Here is a 21,075-nt window from a genome sequence, read left to right as displayed (position 1 = left end):
ATAATTATTGGATAGTCAGAAAAAAACCTCTTGAGTAAGAGAACATTTGAAAAGAAGCACAAAGGTAGCAAGGGAGTAAGGCAGGCAGCTCTTCTCTGGGACCTGAACATTCAAATTAATGAGAGTAACAGGTATGAAGGCCCTGAGATAGCAATGTACGAGGTGCGTTTGAGAAATAGCACAGAGGCCAGCGTGGCCGAAGCTGAGAGAGCAGGGGGAGAGTGGTAGCAACTGAAGTCAGAGGTAGCAATTAAGGACTTTGACTTCGCATGAAATGGGAGATTATTAAGGATAATAAAGCCATTTCACTATTTTATGTGAGTCGCAGCATCTTTTTAAAGAAGTATCTGTTTTTTAAAAGGGGGAGATGACTAGAAAAATAAATAGTATTAGATAAATAGAGAAAACACGAAAATGTTCTAGACTAAGACAGTGATTCCAGAACTAAGGATCCACAGAGGCAAGAATGCAGAAAGTGTGTGTTTCAGAGAAATGGGTAGACCAGTGGTTTGGACTAGTGGATTTGGATAGGGAGTTTGAGAGTAGTGAGGTGAGATTAGGGAGGGCTATGAATGCCAGGTGAGTGGGCAAATTCCATTACGTAAAGAGTAAGGAGTCACTATAGACTTTCCAAAAATACATACACGTTCCACCTGGCCCACAGGTTAGCAACATTCCATTGCCCTGGACCTATTTCCTTTCCTATAAGTTACAGGTTTCTGAAGATTCTACCTAGCAAACATACTACTTTTAAATAAGTATTAATAAATTATCTTACCATGATTATAATCAAAGGAACCTGTAATTGCTAATTATTTCTGATTAAAAGATAAACAGTTTCGCACTAAATTGACATAATTCTAACTCAAAGTAAATATACAGATAGACATGGATATAGATGTGAAATGTGATTTCTGTTAGGGCATTTTAAACATAAAAAAACTTATCAGTACTCCTCCCTCCCCCTACCCTTAATGCCTTGAAGGCCTCTTCCTGGGACTTCAGAGACCCCTTCAGGGAACTAATGACCTAGGCTGTGTTTGGGGGGCTTTCTGGATTTATAGCTGGAAAGGTGCCACAGAGGCGTCTCTACTTGGGCTCAGATTCACTTTGTGTTCAATGTTTTGGCAATTTCCTCACCTCCCCACTCCATCTGTTGACATTACTGCAGCATTGACCATCTGGTTACTAGGTTGGAGGATACTCCCTCAGGCTTCTTTGAGGCAGAATTAATGCTCCAGTCATTAGCTAGTAGAAGAAGCTTGTCATAAAAAGAATAAGCACTTTCCCTGCTTTTTCTCCATTCTTTGATTATCGCTGGTAGTCAGTGATAATCACTTCTATGAGTCTGTATCAATCTCATCTGGGCAGCTTGAAGCTCATCTCCTGAAATCAAAGTTTCCATAATGCAACTGACTGACCCACAAGGGTGAAATGACATGAACACTTTAACCATCCATTTATCATTTATTCATTCATTCAACCAACATGTATTTGGCAAGAGGCAGCAGAGCTAGCCTAACTATATATCCCAGTTGGCCCAGGACAACCCCAGCTAACTCTCGTTGTTTTGATACCATTATTAATTATTTCTCTTTTATTCTCATAAGTGTTCCAGTTTGGACAATCAATTACATGGGCATCCTTAGCAGGGCACAGTGTTTAAGAGCATCTTTAAAACATTGTCTTTAAGAACCTGTGGTTAAGAGAATATCTGTGTTCAAATCCTGGTTCCACCACTTAAAAGCTGTGTGACCTCAAGCAAGTGACTTAATCTCCCTATGTCTTCTTTCATCAATTTGTAAAATGAGACTAGTAATAGAACTTATGTCACGTAGTTAGTGTGAGAATTGGAAGGTTATTCTACATAAAGACATATAACCGGCATGGTAAAAGGGTTAGCAATTACTATGTGAAGATGCATCCAGTTTCTGACCTCACAGAGATTATCTAGCAAACTTATGATTTTATAAAGAAAAGAAATTTCTCATTAACAGAGACTGAAAGGCTACCATACAATACATTGCTTTTTTTTTTTTTTGAGACGGAGTCTGGCTCTGTTGCTCAGGCTGGAGCACAGTGGTGCCACCTTAGCTAATTGCAACCTCCAACTCCCAGGTTCAGGCAATTCTCCTGCCTCAGTCTCCCAAGTAGCTGGGATTACAAGCACCCACCACCACACCCGGCTAATTTTTATATTTTTAGTAGAGACAAGGTTTTGTCATATTGGCCAGACTGGTCTCAAACTCCTGACCTCAGGTAATCCACCCACCTCAGACTTCTGAAGTGCTGGGATTACAGGCATGAGACAGAGTGCCCAGACAATATTTTTAAATATTATAAAATATTCTTTATCAAATTGCATAGAAGAAAAGAAAGTTTGATAGGTAATAGATATATAAATAGGTCAGGCCAATTAAAAGTGTCTTGAAAAAATTAATATTGTAAAAATGAAAGGATCTTAATGACATTGATAAAATCTCACCCTAAAAGAGATTAAATTAAAAAGCACGCTACTCGAACCAGTCCAGTGAGATTTCATTAGCATGCTCTCATTACTGGCATAATCAGCTTCAAAGTCACTAAGCCTCTGAAAGGAAGATGTGTTGCTTATTCTTAATAAAATGGCATAAAAGTGGATCATTAGTCACCAAACATGATAGACTTACCTTTTCCATTTGTTGGTATCTCACATTGTAGATGGCAATTAAAATGGAATCCAGGGAAAGAGGGGGTGGTTTGTATAGCAATGGATTATGAAACAAAGTACTGGATTATTCACAGCTTGACATTCAGGAAACATTCTGCTCCTTACAGAATATGGCACGTGGGCCACAGAGTCTTCCTGTGTGCTACCTTCTCGGTGAAGAAGAGCACCCCCACGTTTCTTTTCCTAGGAGCTAACCACAGTAAACCCATTACACACTTTAGCAGAAGGGCTCATTCTAAAGGTCTTTGGATTTTAATCATTTTAAATTTCCTGTTACGCTTTGGACTCTTCAACGCAAAGTGAATATTGTACTCTTTGGTTTTACATAATTATATTCAACTGTCATATTTCAACAGGACATTATTTGTGACTTTAGATGGGTTGATAATGGTTTTTCATTGTTAGCAGTAAAGTCAATAATTACAGACACATCACCTAACCTACTTGTGTAAAGGCATTTTTGGTACTAGGAGATTTAGTGTCTGATCATTACTTGGATAGCAAGTAATGTATCCCCCAAATAGTGAAAAGTGACAAGAAAATAAATATGTTTACTTCAGAAATAAATGGAAAATTAGTGCTATCTAAAATGTAGTCTTAAGTCTCACCTGTGTACATAAAATAAAATGAGTTTTATGTACCAATTACTCAAATTTATCTTCCACTCCATTTGTACAGTAATTAAACTTTTATACTCAGTAACATAAAAATTGGTAATTAACCTCTTTGCAAAATGTTAAAGTGTTCCTAAATGTACAATAAGTCTCCTTCCCTGTCTCATTGTTTTTCCCTTCATGTACCTCTCATGTAATTATTTCAATGATTGAGTTCAGTGTGAGGAGGTTTATGCCTAGAAAAGGTGCTCACCAGTAATGTGCCTCAGTTCCCATAATAGCAAGATGGAGAAGGTTCCTTAATCTCCCGGAATGTCACGTTGAACATCTCAGTTCTATATTTTGCCCTGACATTTGCATTATATCAGCTGATCATTGTCTTGCCCTAATTTTCCACTTTAATATTTTAGTGACCTTCTATGTTAGGTACAGGTTATTTAGAAGTGTTCCTCCAAGGCCAGATACTTTTTCCTTGGACAATTTATTTTTAACAACTTTTAGTGATTCTCTCACTTCACCACCCTCCCTGTCACAAGTCCATGCAATCACAATTCCTTTCTGCTAATCTGCACCGTCAAGATATAAAGTAAGAATACCTATTTGAACATGTAGTGAGAACTTTACTTCTTTGCCAAAAATGAAGGAAAATGCTGCCACTTTTGTATATCACATGTTTTTTATTCTACAGCCTCACTCATTTCATGTCATGTTTTAGTGCAGTTTTCTGGACTAACTGCTTATTTTCTCATTGACTAAACTGCTTATTTGCTCATTGGAATCAGAACCAATTTTCTTCCTTGAGGGTCTGACTAGAAGATTAAACTATGTTCATGTGAGAATCAAGTTCTACCTAAGACATGAGTTAGAGGAGTCATGGGCAGCAATATCTATCTGGAGGCTACACTGTGAAAAAGGAAGAGAGGTTATGCCTTTCTGCCCCGATGGGGTAGCAGAGACCTTAGGAACTGAGGTAGATGCCCCCATGGTTATTAGCTCCACTGAATAATTTGTTCAAAAATTGGCTGCTGGACAGGTGTCGTGGTACACGCCTATAGTCCCAGCTACCCGGGAGGCTGAGGCAAGAGAATCTCTTGAGCCCAGGAATTTGAGGCTATACTAAACTAAGATCACACCACTGCACTCCAACCTGGGCAACAAAGCAAGACCCTGTCTCTAAATTTTAAAAAAAAATTCAGTGCTTATGAATAGAGACTAATATAGGAAGTTATAAGTATTTCCTCAGGATAGAATGCTTTCCACCATAATTGACTTCACATCCTGTATTTTTGTGTGTGTGGACTTAAGCTTTAAATATTTGAAACACAGACAATTATTAGGTCCTGCAAATGTGTGAGTTGAGGTAATAGTGGATATAACATTCCCTTCCAGAGTGTAAGAAAAGGCACCACAGAAGTGAGCAGCCCTGAAGCACAGCTTGGCCCAGTTTGGCAGGTCTCTGTGAGTTAGCAGCAAACTCACGTGACCACACTCTGTACTGCCTTCTGTTTCTGTTTCACCCCATTAATTGTACTAAAGAAATGCACTTGACACCTATGCTATGTAATCTCATTTAGCTCCAATAGCTACAAAAGTACTAACCCCATTAAATTGAGGCATTTCAAACTGAGCCAAACGTTGCACTCCAGTAAATGCAGTAGGCATTGGTTATAATGGGAATTCTCCATTATTCATAATGGGAACTGCAGGAGTTTGTTCATGCAGATCAAATGTGTCCCACCAAGGCAAGAAATATGGAAAAGTGTGTGTTGCTGTATTACCTTGTAATTTCAAAGCCTTCCCGTCTGAATCTTATTTCCATGCTGTTTCCTCTTGACTTTGGTTCTTTCACAAAGGAAAATTAAGAACGCAAATGTAAACATTAAGTTAAAACACAACTGAACAAAGTGCCAAAGTTAATTGGAGCATCTGAAAATGAAACATTTGGCAGTTGCAGTGGCCTCTTGATAATAATGCACAGTAACTCTCTGTAAACTGATCCTGTCTGAAGCGCAGCAGGCGCATGGCCCCTGGCCATGAAGTCTATCTCAAAACGCCAGGGTCAACAAAGCAGGATGCAAACCCAGGCTTTCTGAATACCAGGTTAGGGCTCATGTCACTGTGCCGCAGGAGTTTCTGTAGAAAGGCTACTTTTAAAAAGTGGCCATTAAAAATTCAGGTGGATCCTATCTAGGGCAGTAACGGAAACACTGATCTATGAAAAGAGGAGCAGGAAGGAATTGTTAAACCACTGAGCAGAACTGTTACATTGCACCTGGCGCGGTGGCTCATGCCTCTAATCCCAGCACTTTGAGAGGCTAATGCGGGCGGATCACAAGGTCAGGAGATCGAGACCATCCTGGCTAACACGGTGAAATCCCGTCTCTACTAAAAATTCAAAAAATCAGCCGGGCCTAGTGGCAGGCGCCTGTAGTCTCAGCTATTAGGCAGGCTGCGGCAGGAGAATGGCGTGAACCCGGGAGGCGGAGCTTGCAGTGAGACGAGACTGCGCCACTACGCGATTTACACACACACGTCTCTCCCTGTAACAATTCCGTAGTCCTGATAACAGCAAATAAGCAAAGTCTATGTAGGATGCTTTACCGACAGTCCCACCTAGAGGCAGGAGAGTGAACCAGCTAGAAAATGTTTTATTCATACTTCTTCCAGAAAGGCTCCATTGGAGTTTGAACTCAATTTATGTTATACTTTTCTTATTATTTTTGTATTAGTTTTCCTGAAACTAATACAAAGTAAGAAAGTGTTGGTTCCACTAAAAATGTCCTGAAACCTGCCAAGCACAGTGGCTCACACCTATAATCCCAGCACTTTGGGAGGCCAAGACAGGCAGATCACTTGAGCCAGGAATTCAAGACTAGCCTGGTCAACATGATGAAACTCTGTCTCTACTAAAAATACAAAAATTAGCAGGACATGGTAGCACACACCTGTAATCCCAGCTACTCAGAAAGCTGAGACATGAGACTCGCTTGAACCTGGGAGACAGAGGTTACAGTGATCAGAGATCACGCCACTGCACTCCTGCCTGGGTGACAGAGCAACACTCTATCTAAAAAATAAAACTAAAACAAAAACAAATAAATAATAAACTGTCCTGGAACCATTATGGGTTCCAGGACATAAGCAAGAGACAGGGCTGGTTCCCAAGATTTTCTGTCTAATCTCCAGTGAGCCACAGACCTATTCCTGATCAACTTCAGAATAAACATATCAATAAAGAAGTGTAAGGCTGTCTGACCTTACCATTTCTATAGAATTTTATTTGAAGAGAAGTTTCTCCTTTCTCCAGGCCCCATATTGTTTATACAACAAGACCTTTCCAGTAAATGCCCACAACCACTACTATCAACTAAAATGTTTTCCCATTAATGCTTTCAATGGTAATCAGTATTTAATAGGGAACTTAGGAATATTTTTTGATCAATCATTGTTTAGATATTCCCATTTATAATTACTCTTGTGAAGGATCACCTCAGGGTATCAGCTGATCCTAAGAAACTGTCCAGGAGCCATAAGTGTGTAATAATTTAGTCTTAAACCTGGATAGGTCAGTATTGGGTAGGACTTTTCTCAGCTGCATAATGGGGGGAATAAAAAGAATATGGAAAGAAGTTACATAACACATCCTGGGTCACAAACAGAGGTAAGACTTGAACACAGACCTGACATCAAAGCCCATGCCCAGGACTTACCAAAGGTAAACTGGACTACCTGCGTTTGAATCATTAGTGATGCTTATCACTGGGCCTCACCAAAGAACCTTGGAATCAGAATCTCTGGAGGTAGATGCCAGGCACCTGCATTGTTATCAAGTGCTCCAGTGATTACCATCCACTGTACAGAGTCATACAGCCTCCTAACGCTGGAAGAAAATTACAGTGCTCAAAGTGCGGGGCAGGGTGTACATCTGGATCTAAATCACTGAGCAACCACAGGATTTCAAGAGAGGGTCAAAACAAAGACTTTCTGCTCTCTGTGGCCAAGTGAACACTAAATCTGCACTGTTCTCAGATCTCCAAAGAGACTTTGGTGTATGGGGGATGGGGGTGGGGGAAAGGGAGTGTGAATAAAAGGAGAAAGTGAATTTGATGATTTGATTGATGGAAGTTGAAAAGCTCATTGTAAGGCCTAGCCTACAGTTGATTAAAAAACAATGGATCAGGAAGATCAGAACTTGCCTCAGTCCTCAACCATTTTCCTCAGGCTTTAATGGGATATTGCCATCCAGTAATTCATTATAGCGTTTTCTGTTGCATAAATGCTTAGCAACAACTTCTTTTTAAAAAAAATTTGTAACTCCTCAACGAGGATTAAATGCTTCTTCTTCTAAGACAGTCTGAAATATATTCACAGCTGAAAATTCAGCTAACCACATTTCCCAACTAGCCACATTCTATAGAAAACTCTAAGCCATGCAGATGAGTACAGACTTGACAATAGTGCTCAAGGCTGGAAGTACTATTCATCGGAAAAGAACGCTCCCTCCAATTGGTGGGCTATTATTCTGCTAGGTTTGTGTTTGGATAATTATAAGATGGCTATGTTTTTCTTCCCCAGTCTCAGGAGGCCCAGGTGCTGAAACAATTGGCAGAGAAGAGGGAACACGAGCGAGAAGTCCTTCAGAAGGCTTTGGAGGAGAACAACAACTTCAGCAAGATGGCGGAGGAAAAACTGATCCTGAAAATGGAACAAATTAAGGAAAACCGTGAGGCTAATCTAGCTGCTATTATTGAACGTCTGCAGGAAAAGGTAATCTCAGCAGAGTCCTGAGCAGATGGATATATTCATATGCAACACAGCTGGGTGAACTTCCATATGCCTGAGCACCAGAGACTAAGTCAAAATTTGTTGCAGGTGTGAGGACAACTAACTCCCATGGGCAGGGTCTCACAGTGCAGCAATGACTTAGCAGGGGGTGCAACATGGTAGAGGAATGGGAATCCAGCATTAAGGCTGGCATTTTTTTCAATTTTTCCCATGATGAGTGGGTTTAGGGAGGCTGATTCATGCTTTTGAAATGTGTAAGACTTCTATACAAGCCTCACAAGGCAATCTATAGGAAAAATGTGACATTGGAAATATTAATGTCAGTATATTATATTGATATAAAATATAAATAACATTTGATTTAATATTTAACATGGCTTTAAATATATATATTTAATTAAAATATTAAATTAGAAAAATATATTTGCCAGAAAAGGCCAGGGTATTTATGAACACTGGTAAGCCCGTTCTAGGGTATAACAGCATCACATGGGACCATAGCAAAGATTAGCTCATAGGGGATGTTTCATCCAGTTCTGGTATCCTGGTGCCGCCCTTCTCCTCAACAACCTAAACGTATACTCATTCCCATGAGTCAGGAGGAGCTGTGCTGGAGTTGCTCTGAAAAACGCTCTCTTTCACTTTCGTACTCTCTATGCTGTTTCCCACCTATCCCCTCAAAAAACCTTTCCTTTGAAAATATACAGTATAGCTATGAGTAGTTTAGCTGTGTCCATTTCCACAAAATTGGATTAAGCATTGAGAAACAGGATGTTTGAGAAAGATGCCTCAATCCTTTTCTGAGCAGTCAGTCATGCTTCCCGCCAGTAGCGAGTGCCTTTGTGTGATAAGCACTGGAGATGCAGAGCAAAACAGGAGTGTGCCTGTCATCAGAGCCCTAAGAGTTTAGTCAGATGAGCCTCCTGTTTTCTGACTATTTCTCAGAGTTTCATGTCTTCTATTAGAGATGTCCCATCTCATCTAAGGTTCAAACAACCTTATCCTAGGGTTCTGATGATTCTGTTTTCATTCTCAGTCTCTGACTGCAAATACCCAGCTAGAAACAAAGGAAATCAGGCATGAAACCTTTTAAGGATACAATTGCATGGAGTCTTCATTTGTGCTCTTGAGGAATTTTTGAAAGCATTGCTGGGGAAGGGTGTGTGGGCTCTGATGCAGCAGCAAGACACTGAGGCTCTCAGAGGTACATGGACAAGGACTGCTGACTTGGGCAAGAGCTGGAATAGTTATCTGATGCCTGATCCAAAACGTGAAAGTTTGGATTAAATTTTTATTTATAAGCTGGTGTTTTTATACTCTCAGAACAATGTCATTGCTTTTCACCCAAATGAGTCAAGTCATGATTTGGAAGAGGCAACAGAATTTGGCTCTCTTCAGGTGATTTATGGTGGTATAGGAACATATGTTTTACTCAGATACAGGAGAGCAAAGTTCCATTTGCTGAAGTTTACTCCCATAGCCATAAACCAGTCAGTCTTCTTCCATCTGCCCCCATTTTGCACTTCTCTAGAGAACTAAGGATGTTCCTGCTTGACCAGTGCTCGTAACATGGACAGCAGAGGGCCACTATGTGATCTCTTTGAGATCACTGTGACTCAACCTTCATCTCACATCCTAGGCCCTAAAAAAATTGAGTGACGTTGCTAGGAACGGTACCTGCTGATCCTATTGCAGCATACTCAATTAGGCCTCAATGCAAGATTTATATCACTGGAAGTCCCAGAGCATTTTTATTTTTCAAATTGCACATACCCAAACACAGGGCATAGCCTCCTTTTTTTGTTTGTTTGTTTTTTTGAGACAGAGTCTCGCTTTGTCACCCAGGCTGGAGTGCAGTGGCACGATCTCAGCTCACTGCAATCTTTGCCTCCTAGGTTCAAGTAATTCTCATGCCTCAGCCTCCCAAGTAGCTGAGATTACAGGCGTATAGCACCACGCCCAGCTAATTTTTGTATTTTTAGTAGAGACAGGGTTTTGCCATGTTGGCCAAGCTGGTCTCAAACTCTTGACCTCAAGTGATCCACCCGCCTCGGCCTCCCAAAGTGCTGGGATTACAGGTGTGAGCCACAGTGCCCAGACAGGGCATACCCTTGTTGATTTCAATTGTAAAATAGTTCATAAAATTTCCATATTTTATCTAGTATTTCCAGAAGTGCTAGCTTTTAATAGGCCATTTCTTTCCTCTCTCTGTGTTTTTTCTCTTTACCCAGCCCAGCCATGCTCAGCTCGTTTTCTCAATCTTTCCACTCCCACCCAAATTTAGTGCCCTCCTGCATACATACATACATGCACACCTGCAGACCACTTTTCCTGCAAATAATCAACCCGAAGAGTGCTTAAAATTCCTGATATCAACCCACAGAATCTCCAAGGATGGGACCCAGCTTCCATGTATTTTGAAAACTCTCCGTATGATTCCAATATGCAGCCAGATTTGCAAACTACTGGTTTGTAGCCTTTTCTGATTTAAATCTCAGCTGTCAGCATTCTATCCCATGTCAAATAATGCAGCCCAGATAATTTCTAGGACCACATTTTTTCTGGTATTTCATAGCTAATGAGGTGCTTTTCAAATCTAATAGGATCTTTGGCCAGTGGCAGTCAAGATCTTTTATCTCCTCAGTAAAGAGGAAATACCAAATTTACTTTGATTTGATGTATATCACATAGGTGGATTTAGTACAAAATTGTTGTTTACGTATTGTGAATGTGTTTGTGTATACTAAAACTACTTTTCTTTTTCCTTTTTATAAGACAAAATTTTATATTATAAGCAATATTTAGCGTTTTGTTTGAATGAAGTTATTCCTATGAAACTAGAAATTTAAAAGAGGGTCAGTAATAACAGTAAAGCCAAAAGGCATGAAACTGCCAATGTAACATAAGCTGTTCTGAAATCTACCATAGCAAAAGATAATTATGCTGGGCATGGTGGCTCACACCTGTAATCCCAGCACTTTGGGAGGCCAAGGCAAGAGAATTGCTTGAGGCCAGGAGTTCAAGACCAGCCTGGGAAATATAACGATAACTCATCTCAAACAAAAATTTAAAAATTACCCAGCAGTGGTGACACATGCCTGTAGTCTTAGCTACTCCAGAGGCTGAGGTGAAAGGATCGCTTGGGCCAAGGGGTTCAAGACGGCAGTGAGCTAATATCGTCCCACTGCACTTCAACCTGAGAAAGAGAACAAGACCCTGTCTCTAAAACAAAAAGAGGAAAAAAAAATGACTATTTCTGAAATGATACCTAGTAATGAGTTAACCATTCAATTAATATGTACTGAGTCCCTACTATATGCTTAGGAACCTTTGTAATATCAAAGATATTTACCAACCATGTCCTTCCCAATACAGATGATAAATAATTCAACAATAAATAATATAGCACCAACAATTAGAGAATAAGACAACATGTAGTATGGTCCAATATGGACAGTAAATGCAAAGACACTAAATAATATCAGTAAAAGTAAATTCACATCAAGGTCACTACACCATGCGCCCACCCTTTTGATAGCCCTCACTGGCCCTATCAATTAAGCAAGAGACATGATACAACTTTGTGCAATCTTTTCCACAATCTGCCTACCATTCAGCACTCAGTCCCTTTTCCCTTCAATTAAGAGAATTGAGCATTCAAGCATATTTTCACCATGATGCCCATAATGGTATCTTCAATGTCACTGACTGACAAATTCCCATAAACCCCTCAGAGCCCCAGCCATGTTAGCTCAAAGCCTTTAGCTCAAACTGAAAGCCTAAAGCAAAAGCAGCCCTGACTGCACTTCAGAATCTACTGGACAGTTCTTTAGGGATTCTGATTTAATTGTCTGGAAAGGGGCCAAGAACCTTGTATTATTTTAAAGGCTCACTAGTAGGCTCTAATATTTAGCCGTGGTTGAGAACTACTGTGCTAAATGTTTCTTAAATATGCTTTGTGATGTCATCATAAATTGTATGTTAGTGTTTTTTGTCTTTGTTGCATAAGTGTTCTTTCTTCCTCCAAAGAAGAATGTTACACTCATTTTTTATTTCAGTTTCCTGTTTTTATAGCACCTCATCTTAACACTCCAGGCTATTACATAGAAAAGAATCAAATGTGGAGAAGGCTGTGGGAGAAGGGATGCGTGTGCCACAAAGACCTGCATTAGCTGATATATTGATGTCACATCCAGGACTCAAAAGACTAGTCAGTGGATTATGACTGATACACTGGTGAAGTTAAAAATGTTCTTATTCTTAGAGTGATATGAGAAGCAGAAAGAGAGAGAAACAGAGAAGGGGAGGAGAGAGGAAGAGAGGAAGCAGAGAGAAAGGAAAGAGAGGGAGGAAAAACACCTGTTCTTGCCATAAAGGAATGATTCAAGACACTTTCTTCCTCTCCTAATGTGTCCCTTTCTCCCCTAATGCACTACGCAGCATCCTGCAGAAAATTCACCACCTGACCCTTTTAGGAACCCTGAGTAGTAAGAGCTCCAAATGACCCAATCAGGAATTGTAGCGAGACAGTTAGTTTTGAAAAATCAGTTAATGCAGGTATAATCATTTTAACAACAATACATCTACTCACTAAACATATAATTTTAAAGTCAAATATTTAAACGTAAACTTATTGACCAATCTTTTGATATAGTTGGGCCCAATACCTTTTCAAAAAATTGACCAGTTAATGGGAGTTCTATGGGGGTTTCTTTTCTTGCCATTATTCACACTTATGTCACATTAGCTATGATTTGCAGTTTTAATTTCTTTAAAATAGGGTAGGGACTAAAGACATTTGCAAAATGACCTGGATATAGACTTTTTACAACTTTTCCATAGCTTTTATAGTTGATTCACCCAATATCTACTAAATAGTTCACTTTCTCACGTATTTCCAAAGGTTTCTCTCGACCCTCACAATTCTCCATTAGTGTAGCATTTAATTAAATTAGATAGTTAAATTCTCAAATGCAAATTGCTAAACAGGTGTGGAAATGCCATTGGCAACACAACCAATGAGAAGGAAAGTATGTGGTGATACTAGGGAAGAGCCTTTTCCTCTCAAGCAATTCAGCCTTTAGGAGCCATCAGACAGCAGGATGATGGAAGGAACTGAGAGGATTAACATGGCAAGTCACTGAAGAGGACTTCTACTGAACCTTGTTTAATTCCCCACTTAAACCAGATTGTATCATATCTTCTTTCTTTTGTAATTCTATCATATCATCTTTGTCAGTGCCAAGACTTCCAAGCTCATAACATGGTAACAAATACCAAAGGAGCTTTCAGTATTGTTTAGAAAGGAGAGAAGCAAGTAACCCAGACAAACTTGACAACAGCTTTCCCCTATCCAACCATGAAGTACAGTACTTAGGAAATAAAAGAAATTGTTTCACTATAATTCATCATTTCACTTCTAATATCTAGAAAATGTCAAATGAAAATATTATAGCCATTATTTTAGTGGCAATAGTAGCACATAATACGATGTAACTTAAAATGATAAAAATATTTTCAGGGAATAAGATTCTGCGATTCTTTCCCTAAGAGGTAATTTTGATAATATGTAACTCTTCTATAAATGTCAGTAGTCTTGGGAACACAGGTGGTGTTTGGTTACATGGAAAAGTTCCTTAGTGGTGATTTCTGAGATTTTAGTGCACCCGACACCCAAGCAGTGTACACCGTGCCCAATATGTAGTCTTTTATCCCTCGCCCCCACTCCCAACCTTCCCCAAGTCTCCAAAGTCCGTTATATCACTCTTACATCTTTGCATCCTCATTGCTTAGCTCCCACTTATAAGTGAGAACATGTGATATTTAGTGCTCCATTTCTAAGTTACTTTACTTAGAATAATGGCCTCCAGCTCCACCCAAGTTGCTGCAAAAGACACTATTTAGTTCCATTTTATGGCTGAGTAGTACTCCATGGTGTATATATACCACATTTTATTTATCCACTTGTTGGTCAATGGACACTTAGGATGGTTCCATATCTTTGCAATTTCAAGTTGTGTTGCTATAAGCATGCATGAGCCTGTGTCTTTTTCATATAATTACTTCTTTTCCTTTGGGTAGATACCCAGTAGTGGGATTGCTGGATCAACTGATAGTTCTACTTCTAGTTCTTATGTTTTCCATAGTGGTCATACTAATTTACATTCCGATCAACAGTGTAAAAGTGTTCCCTTTTCATCACAGCCATGCTAACACCTATTGTTTTTTGGCTTTTTAATTATGGCCATTCTTGCAGGAGTAAGGTGGTATTTCATTGTGGTTTTAATTTGCATTTCCATGATGTTGATAATATTTAACTCTTTAGTTATAGATTTCAGCTATTATCAATTTACATCTATTGCATTATTTTCATCTTTTGTTTTCCTATGATTCTGATTCACAAATAGCATTTGTGCAACCACTTACTATTGAACATATCTGATGAATGAATAATGAAATAGGAAAATGGATTAAAACTAGCCTTTGTTAATTGTTTGCTATAGGCCAGACATTTTTGGATGTACTATCACATTTTGTCCAAACAACAACGCTAGAAGAAAATACTGTGATTATCCCCATTTCACATGTAAGGAATCTGGTCTTTAGAAAGGTTAAGTCATTTGACCAAGATCACAAGTAGACCACAGAGACCAGGTTTGAATGAAAGTCTCTTCGACTCCAAACCTTCTTACTAGCTGCGCATGACTCCCAATCACCATCATCTCAATGCATGAACATGTGCTTTCTTAGCTCACACAACTCACTCCTGACCCCTCTTTCATATTGCAAGTGCATAGCCATCAGTAAAAAGAAGGATTTTTGATTATATTGACCTCATCTTGAATTTAATTAGGCTCATATGACAGAATTCCATAGATGAAATTGGCATCGTAGGTCATATAGTCCAAGTCCTTGTTTATATTTGATACCTAGTGAGATTAAAGGGACATTAAAAAGTAAAGAAAGGCCGGGCGCGGTGGCTCAAGCCTGTAATCCCAGCACTTTGGGAGGCCGAGACAGGCGGATCACGTCAGGAGATCGAGACCATCCTGGCTAACACAGTGAAACCCCGTCTCTACTAAAAAAAAAAAAAAAAAAAAACTAGCCGGGCGAGGTGGCGGGCGCCTGTAGTCCCAGCTACTCCGGAGGCTGAGGCAGGAGAATGGCGTAAACCCAGGAGGCGGAGCTTGCAGTGAGCTGAGATCCGGCCACTGCACTCCAGCCTGGGCGACAGAGCAAGACTCCATCTCAAAAAAAAAAAAAAAAAAAGTAAAGAAAGAAAAGACTCCATATTTCTTACCTTCCAGGAGAGAAACTTTTCTATGAAATTAGAGGAAAGAATTAGAGGACCAGAATTTTTCCCAAAATCAACTTTCATACTTTATTTCATATAAAAGGCATAGTTGCACACAATGCTGACATACTGTATTACATTTCCTTTATATTGATGGGAGGAAGGGGGTAAATTGCAGAAAACATTGTAAATTTAGATATGCTTGGGCCTCTGACAGTGGCTAGCAAATATCAGGAGCTCAATAATGAAATAAATATTATCAAAGAGTAGTCTTCTTGATGAACCTTCTCTGAGTATCACAACTGACTTAGGAACCTCTGGATTCAAGGTCTGATAATTGCAAACAGTGAGCTGATAAGAAAAACAGACTGTGTGGGAAATTATATGCTTCCAGGATGATTGCCTTTGGTTCTCCCACATTTGAAATAAAGTCACATTAACATTTCATGAGTAGATATTTGATAATGTGAATGTAAAGTGTTCGAATAATAGAGTGACTAAAATGCCTGAAAACAAATAATTTTTAATTAGAAACTCATAATTATTTATTTTCTCTTTTTCCACATTATTTCAAGTTCACAAATTATATTTATTCTTTCCTATGGCAAAATCCATTTCGTTAACACTAATTTTGAGTTTAACAAGAAGTGTACTCCAAAGTAGTCTAATAATACTAATTATAATGTTTCTTGCTATGTTATCATTTGAATTTATATGAATCTTTAGCTTCAGGCTTCTCTTTCCTAGCATAGTGATGGTCTGGGCTTTTTCTCAATTTTTGCCAGAGCTCAGCTCTCACTAATTAGTTTCTTTCTGCATGAGAAAAGAATTTGCTTCATCTTTTTCCTCATAATAGCAGAACAAAAAGAAGAATCAGCTGCATCCATGCTAATTTCCCCTGTGACATTTCCAAACAGGATTTGATTTCTCTATACATGCCTTTTTCCTTCTCTTCATGGTTTTTGAACATATGCAAAAGCTCATTTAAACCAATTAAATAAAATTGTCTTTAATCTCTTTCTCTAGAGTCAACTTCCTGCTTACTCCAACTCTGTATCTTTGAAGGAAATGTAGGGTGGTTATGCCTTTTTTTCTCCCAGAATCTACACTTGAAAGGACACATTTTTCCATGCAACTATAAAATGTTCTCCTCACTCAACATCGAAATTCTACAGCAGGGATTAAGAGGGTGAGCTGTAAAGCCAGGTTCCCTGGGTTTAAATCCCACTTGTTAGTATCATGAACATGGGCAAGTTACTTTACCATTCCTGTGTTTCAGTTTCTTCATCTGCAAAATGGGGACAATAATAGAATGTCCACTATAGGATTATTGTGAGAATTAAGGGACCTAATACGGGTAAAACCTGTACTGATGCAGGTGGGGTACATATTAAGTGTCTAATAAATATTCATTATTATAATATAAAGAAGCCTATAAATATAGACCCCTTGAGATTAATAGAGTTTAATGATAAGATTTACTTTATAGCTGGTCAAGTTTATTTCCCCTGAACTACAAGAATCTATGGAGTCTCAAAGTAATTTCTGGAGCTTCAGAGGGAAGGAGAGAAGCAATATAAACAACATTCTAAACAGAAATATAAATTATACTAATAATAACTAGCATCTTAAAATTTCAATTCAATGAACATTTATTTAGCACCTATGATATATGCAAGACACTGTGATTTTAGTCATCTGAGGTATAGCCATATACTAAAAAATACTGAGGCCACATTTTCTCCATCAGTTCCCTCCTCAGGAAGTTCAGTTCCCAACACAAGGCTAGTACCTTGGTTCCTTACGTAAATAAACATCCACCAATCGCATGCTATCTGCAAAGCTCTCTGCTAGGCCCTGCAAATGGAAGAAAAATGAGAAAACATAGTCCAGGCCCTCAATGAGCTTACAGTCAAATATAACAGAGGAGACAAGAGCAGAGAGGGTCATAACAGAAGCTAGAATAAAATGACTGCCGAATAAAAGGAAAGACTTATGCAGGTGTTCAAATGGAAAGTGAGATAAGTTTGCAGATTAGTCTTTGCAGTCTCATAAAAATCTCTGTGGAGAAAAGGACAATGGTCATAGGGTTTAAAGAGTAAGTTTACAATCCTGACCAGTGGAGATGAAAGACTAGCATTGAAAATTGCATGACAAGACAGTTCCACTAAACTGAAACATCAAGTGTGTGTAGGAAAAGATGGGGGTTATGACTGGAAAAGTCACTTGGACTGCAGTTATGAAGGGCCTTGACAAACAGGTCAAGAGTTTAAGAAGCAATATAGAAAGTCTTCATCCTGAATCTAGCCCTTGCAGAGTGTCCATCAGGATTATAAAGTCCTTAAAATATTAGTCAAAAGGAACAACGTCATTAGAAATGATAGAGAAACAACAATGTGATGTTTTATTGCCTTTCTCTGGATTTACACTGTGATCCTAATCTTCAAAATTATCTTAATAACATGAACTTTTGGTCATAGTTTTAAACAAAAACAATGTTAAATATACTTTTTAAAACACGATATGTCTTGTAAGATCTTTTCTAACATGACATTTTGTGGGGCCTATATTTTCCTCTCTTCTGAAATGAGAAAAGCTCCTAAAAGTAGACAACAAACTGGGTTACTTCTAGTCAAGCACATGGTATGCAAAGGACTAGACAACAAGGGCCTGTGACATTTCTTCTTCCTTTTGTGTTTTTTAGGAGAGGCATGCTGCGGAGGTGCGCAGGAACAAGGAACTCCAGGTTGAACTGTCTGGCTGAAGCAAGGGAGGGTCTGGCACGCCCCACAATATTAAATCCCCCTGCCTATATTATAATGGATCATGCGATATCAGGATGGGGAATGTATGACATGGTTTAAAAAGAACTCATTATAAAAAAAAAAAAAACAGAATCAAAAATTTAAAAAAATCAATGCGGTCTCTTTGCAGAATGTTTTGCTTGATGTTTAAAAAATACCTTGGATCTTATTTTGTAAATACTTACATTTTTGTTAAAAAATACAAGTATTGCATTATGCAAGTTATTTCATAATCTTACATGTCCTGTAACAGGCTTTTGATGTTGTGTCTTTCCACTCAAATGAATTTGCTAGGTCTGTTCTTTTTGAAGCTCCCCATGTCTAACTCCATTCCAAAAGAAAAATGAGGTCAGTAGACAGTCTATGGTGCTAGAAACCCACCATTGCCTAATGACCTAGAAGGCTTTGTTATCTCTGAGCTTGACTAAGACCATACCTAGATCACAGGTATTATGACTCCACATGAACCTTCACATTTGTTCGCTCATAATCTACTTACTGCCTAAAAACTACAAAACCAGGCTAAGAAATACCACCAGTTAGAGCATTTACTTCTGCTTCTCCTGGATTATGTGCTACAAATGTGCTTTGACTTTAGAAAGGGATGGATGAGAAGACAGATCTGAGACCAATCTGGGTAGAAGCAAAAAGTTGAACCTTTGAAAGTGCTGAACACAAATCCAAATTTGAATGGTTCAAGCAGCCATGAAATCGCTCTTCATAAAGTGGGCTTAATTCTCTAGTTTAAGTTCTTTTGATGGAATGAATTAATTAATGTGTCAGGTGGCTTATTTGTGGATGCCATGATTGATGATGTTCATTTTAAGCTCTTACCTATAGTACAAGTACATGATGCTACTGAATATTTTTCCACTTGGAAACTGTGAGCTGGTTGTTGCATTAAAACACACATACAAACAAAATCAAAAACACTGCGGACTTTCACTCAAGCTGGTCTTTCTTCCCCAGTGTAAGGCAATCCTGCCTACTAACAACACCAACAACAAAACACTCCATCTATGAAGCTGATGCAGTTAAGGGGGCTAGGCAGGGCATTTGTGCCAACTAAGAATCACCAGATACCCAACATAAGTACCTATCGCAGTTTTGAAGTCGTTTCTCCCCAACTCCCAACTCCTGAAGGTTGCTGCCTGCATATTTACTCTTCATTAGTGCTATTTTCCTGTATGTCATTGTGAGCAAGCTGTGATTAATAAAGAATTGGAGTTCTGTGAACTAATAAAGGTTTGGTCTGTTCTCTTGCCCCTTGGTGTGTCTGACCTTGGAGTTCAGGTTTTAAAAGGGTGGCCACTGAATTAGACAATCTCACAAGCAAAGAGATAATAAGGAGAGTTTGAAGGAAACCAGTGCCCTGCTGAGTCATTTCCCTTTGGGAGCAGCAGGCCGCATCTCTCTTCTCTTGCCCTCTGATGGACCAACACAGTGGGAGAGGTCTTCAATCTGTTCCCCTTAAAAATATACAGGACTGAACAAGGTACCACAAGATTCAGACTGATAATTCTGAGGGAGAGAGCCCTTTTTGAAACATTGAAGGTTCCTGGCATTATCTCAAGTTCTCCCCTGTGGCCCACAGAACTCCTCCCCCAGCCTAGGCCATCTGTTAAGATGTGATCCCTGCCGTACTGCTGAATTTTGTACTGCCAATAAACACACGGCACACATGGGCGCAGCAGGTTCCTATCAGTGACCCAGATGGATCTTACAGGACCAAAGGATCCACATCCAGTTTTAGCAGAAAATCATAAATAATTGAAACCACACAGATTTGTGAATAAGTACAGTGGGCTGTGGTCCATAGGAGCTCTAACAAGCCAAGTTTAGGGTTGCGGCCACCTGGTCTCTATTTTGAATATCCTTTAATATTTGTGGGAATCTAACACTGCTACAAACGATGCCCATGCTTGATGTGATACACATGAGCTTCCAATTAGCATGAAATGAGCTGTCTCTTCATACTGGTTTTATATAGCTTAGTTTGGAAAACATTACTCATTGGGTCAGACCCTGTCATAAGCCCCGGAAACATGAACATGAATGACCACAAGAAGCTCACAGTCCAGTAGCTTATTTGGGCCCAAAATAGCAAACACAATATGTTGGTCAGCCTCTGCAGAATACTGGGGGGAAATAGATTATTTCTAAGAAGTTTCTGAAATATTAGAAATAGTTGACAAACTTCTCACAGTACCTTGTATGAGAACTGAAACTGCTGACCAGTCCAACTGCCTAATCTTAAAGATGAAGAAGCAGGCTGGGCACGGGGACTCATGCCTGTAATTCCAACACTTTTGGAGGCCAAAGCAGGCAGATCACTTGAAGGGAGGAGTTTGAGACCAGCCTGGGAAACAAGGTGAAACATCGTTTCCACAAAAAGTAGCAAGGCGTGGTGGGGAGCACCCATAGTCTCAGCTACTTGAAAGGCTGAGATAGGAGAATGACCTGAGCCTGGGGAGATCAAGGCTGCAGTGAGCTGAGATCGCACCCCTGGGTGCGCACCAGCCTGGGTGACAGAATGTGACCCTGTCTCTAAAAAAAGAAAACAAAGAAAGTGAAAAAGCAGAGGAGGGAAAGGTGAGTGGTTGGCTTCAGACCACAGTGCCTACATCTCATGACTTCTCCCTTTATTTGAGGTTCCTCAGAAGAACATCTCCAAGTTGGGTGCAGCGTATACTGCTTGGGTGATGGGTATACCAAACTCTCACAAGTAACCACTAAAGTACTTACTCATGTAACCAAATACCAACTGTTCCCCAAAAACCTATGGAAATTAAAAAACAAAAAAAATTTAAAAAGAAAAATTAATAAAAGAGCGTAATTCACAGTGAGGGTAAAAAAAGAACACCTCCA

At 39.3% G+C, this 21,075-nt stretch overlaps 1 protein-coding gene across 3 annotated transcripts in view; it reads left to right on the top strand.

Moving 5' to 3' along the window:
* STMN2 (stathmin 2) overlaps positions 1–19,451 on the top strand; it is a 55,918-nt gene extending 36,467 nt beyond the window's left edge. For all 3 annotated transcript variants that reach the window (XM_011937152.1, XM_011937154.1, XM_011937153.1), the window contains 2 exons: positions 7,900–8,091; positions 18,108–19,451. In XM_011937152.1, coding sequence (XP_011792542.1) covers positions 7,900–8,091; positions 18,108–18,167 — 252 coding nt within the window. In that variant the 3' untranslated portion in view covers positions 18,168–19,451. The remainder of the gene's footprint in view (positions 1–7,899; positions 8,092–18,107) is intronic.
* The last annotated feature ends 1,624 nt before the right edge of the window (positions 19,452–21,075 follow it).

Source organism: Colobus angolensis, unplaced genomic scaffold (genome assembly GCF_000951035.1).
Source record: "Colobus angolensis palliatus isolate OR3802 unplaced genomic scaffold, Cang.pa_1.0 Scaffold16, whole genome shotgun sequence".
In the NCBI taxonomy this organism is placed as follows: Eukaryota; Metazoa; Chordata; class Mammalia; order Primates; family Cercopithecidae; genus Colobus; species Colobus angolensis.
The sequence above is the reverse complement of the archived record's forward strand: the minus strand, read 5'-3'. Positions and strand labels throughout refer to the sequence as shown.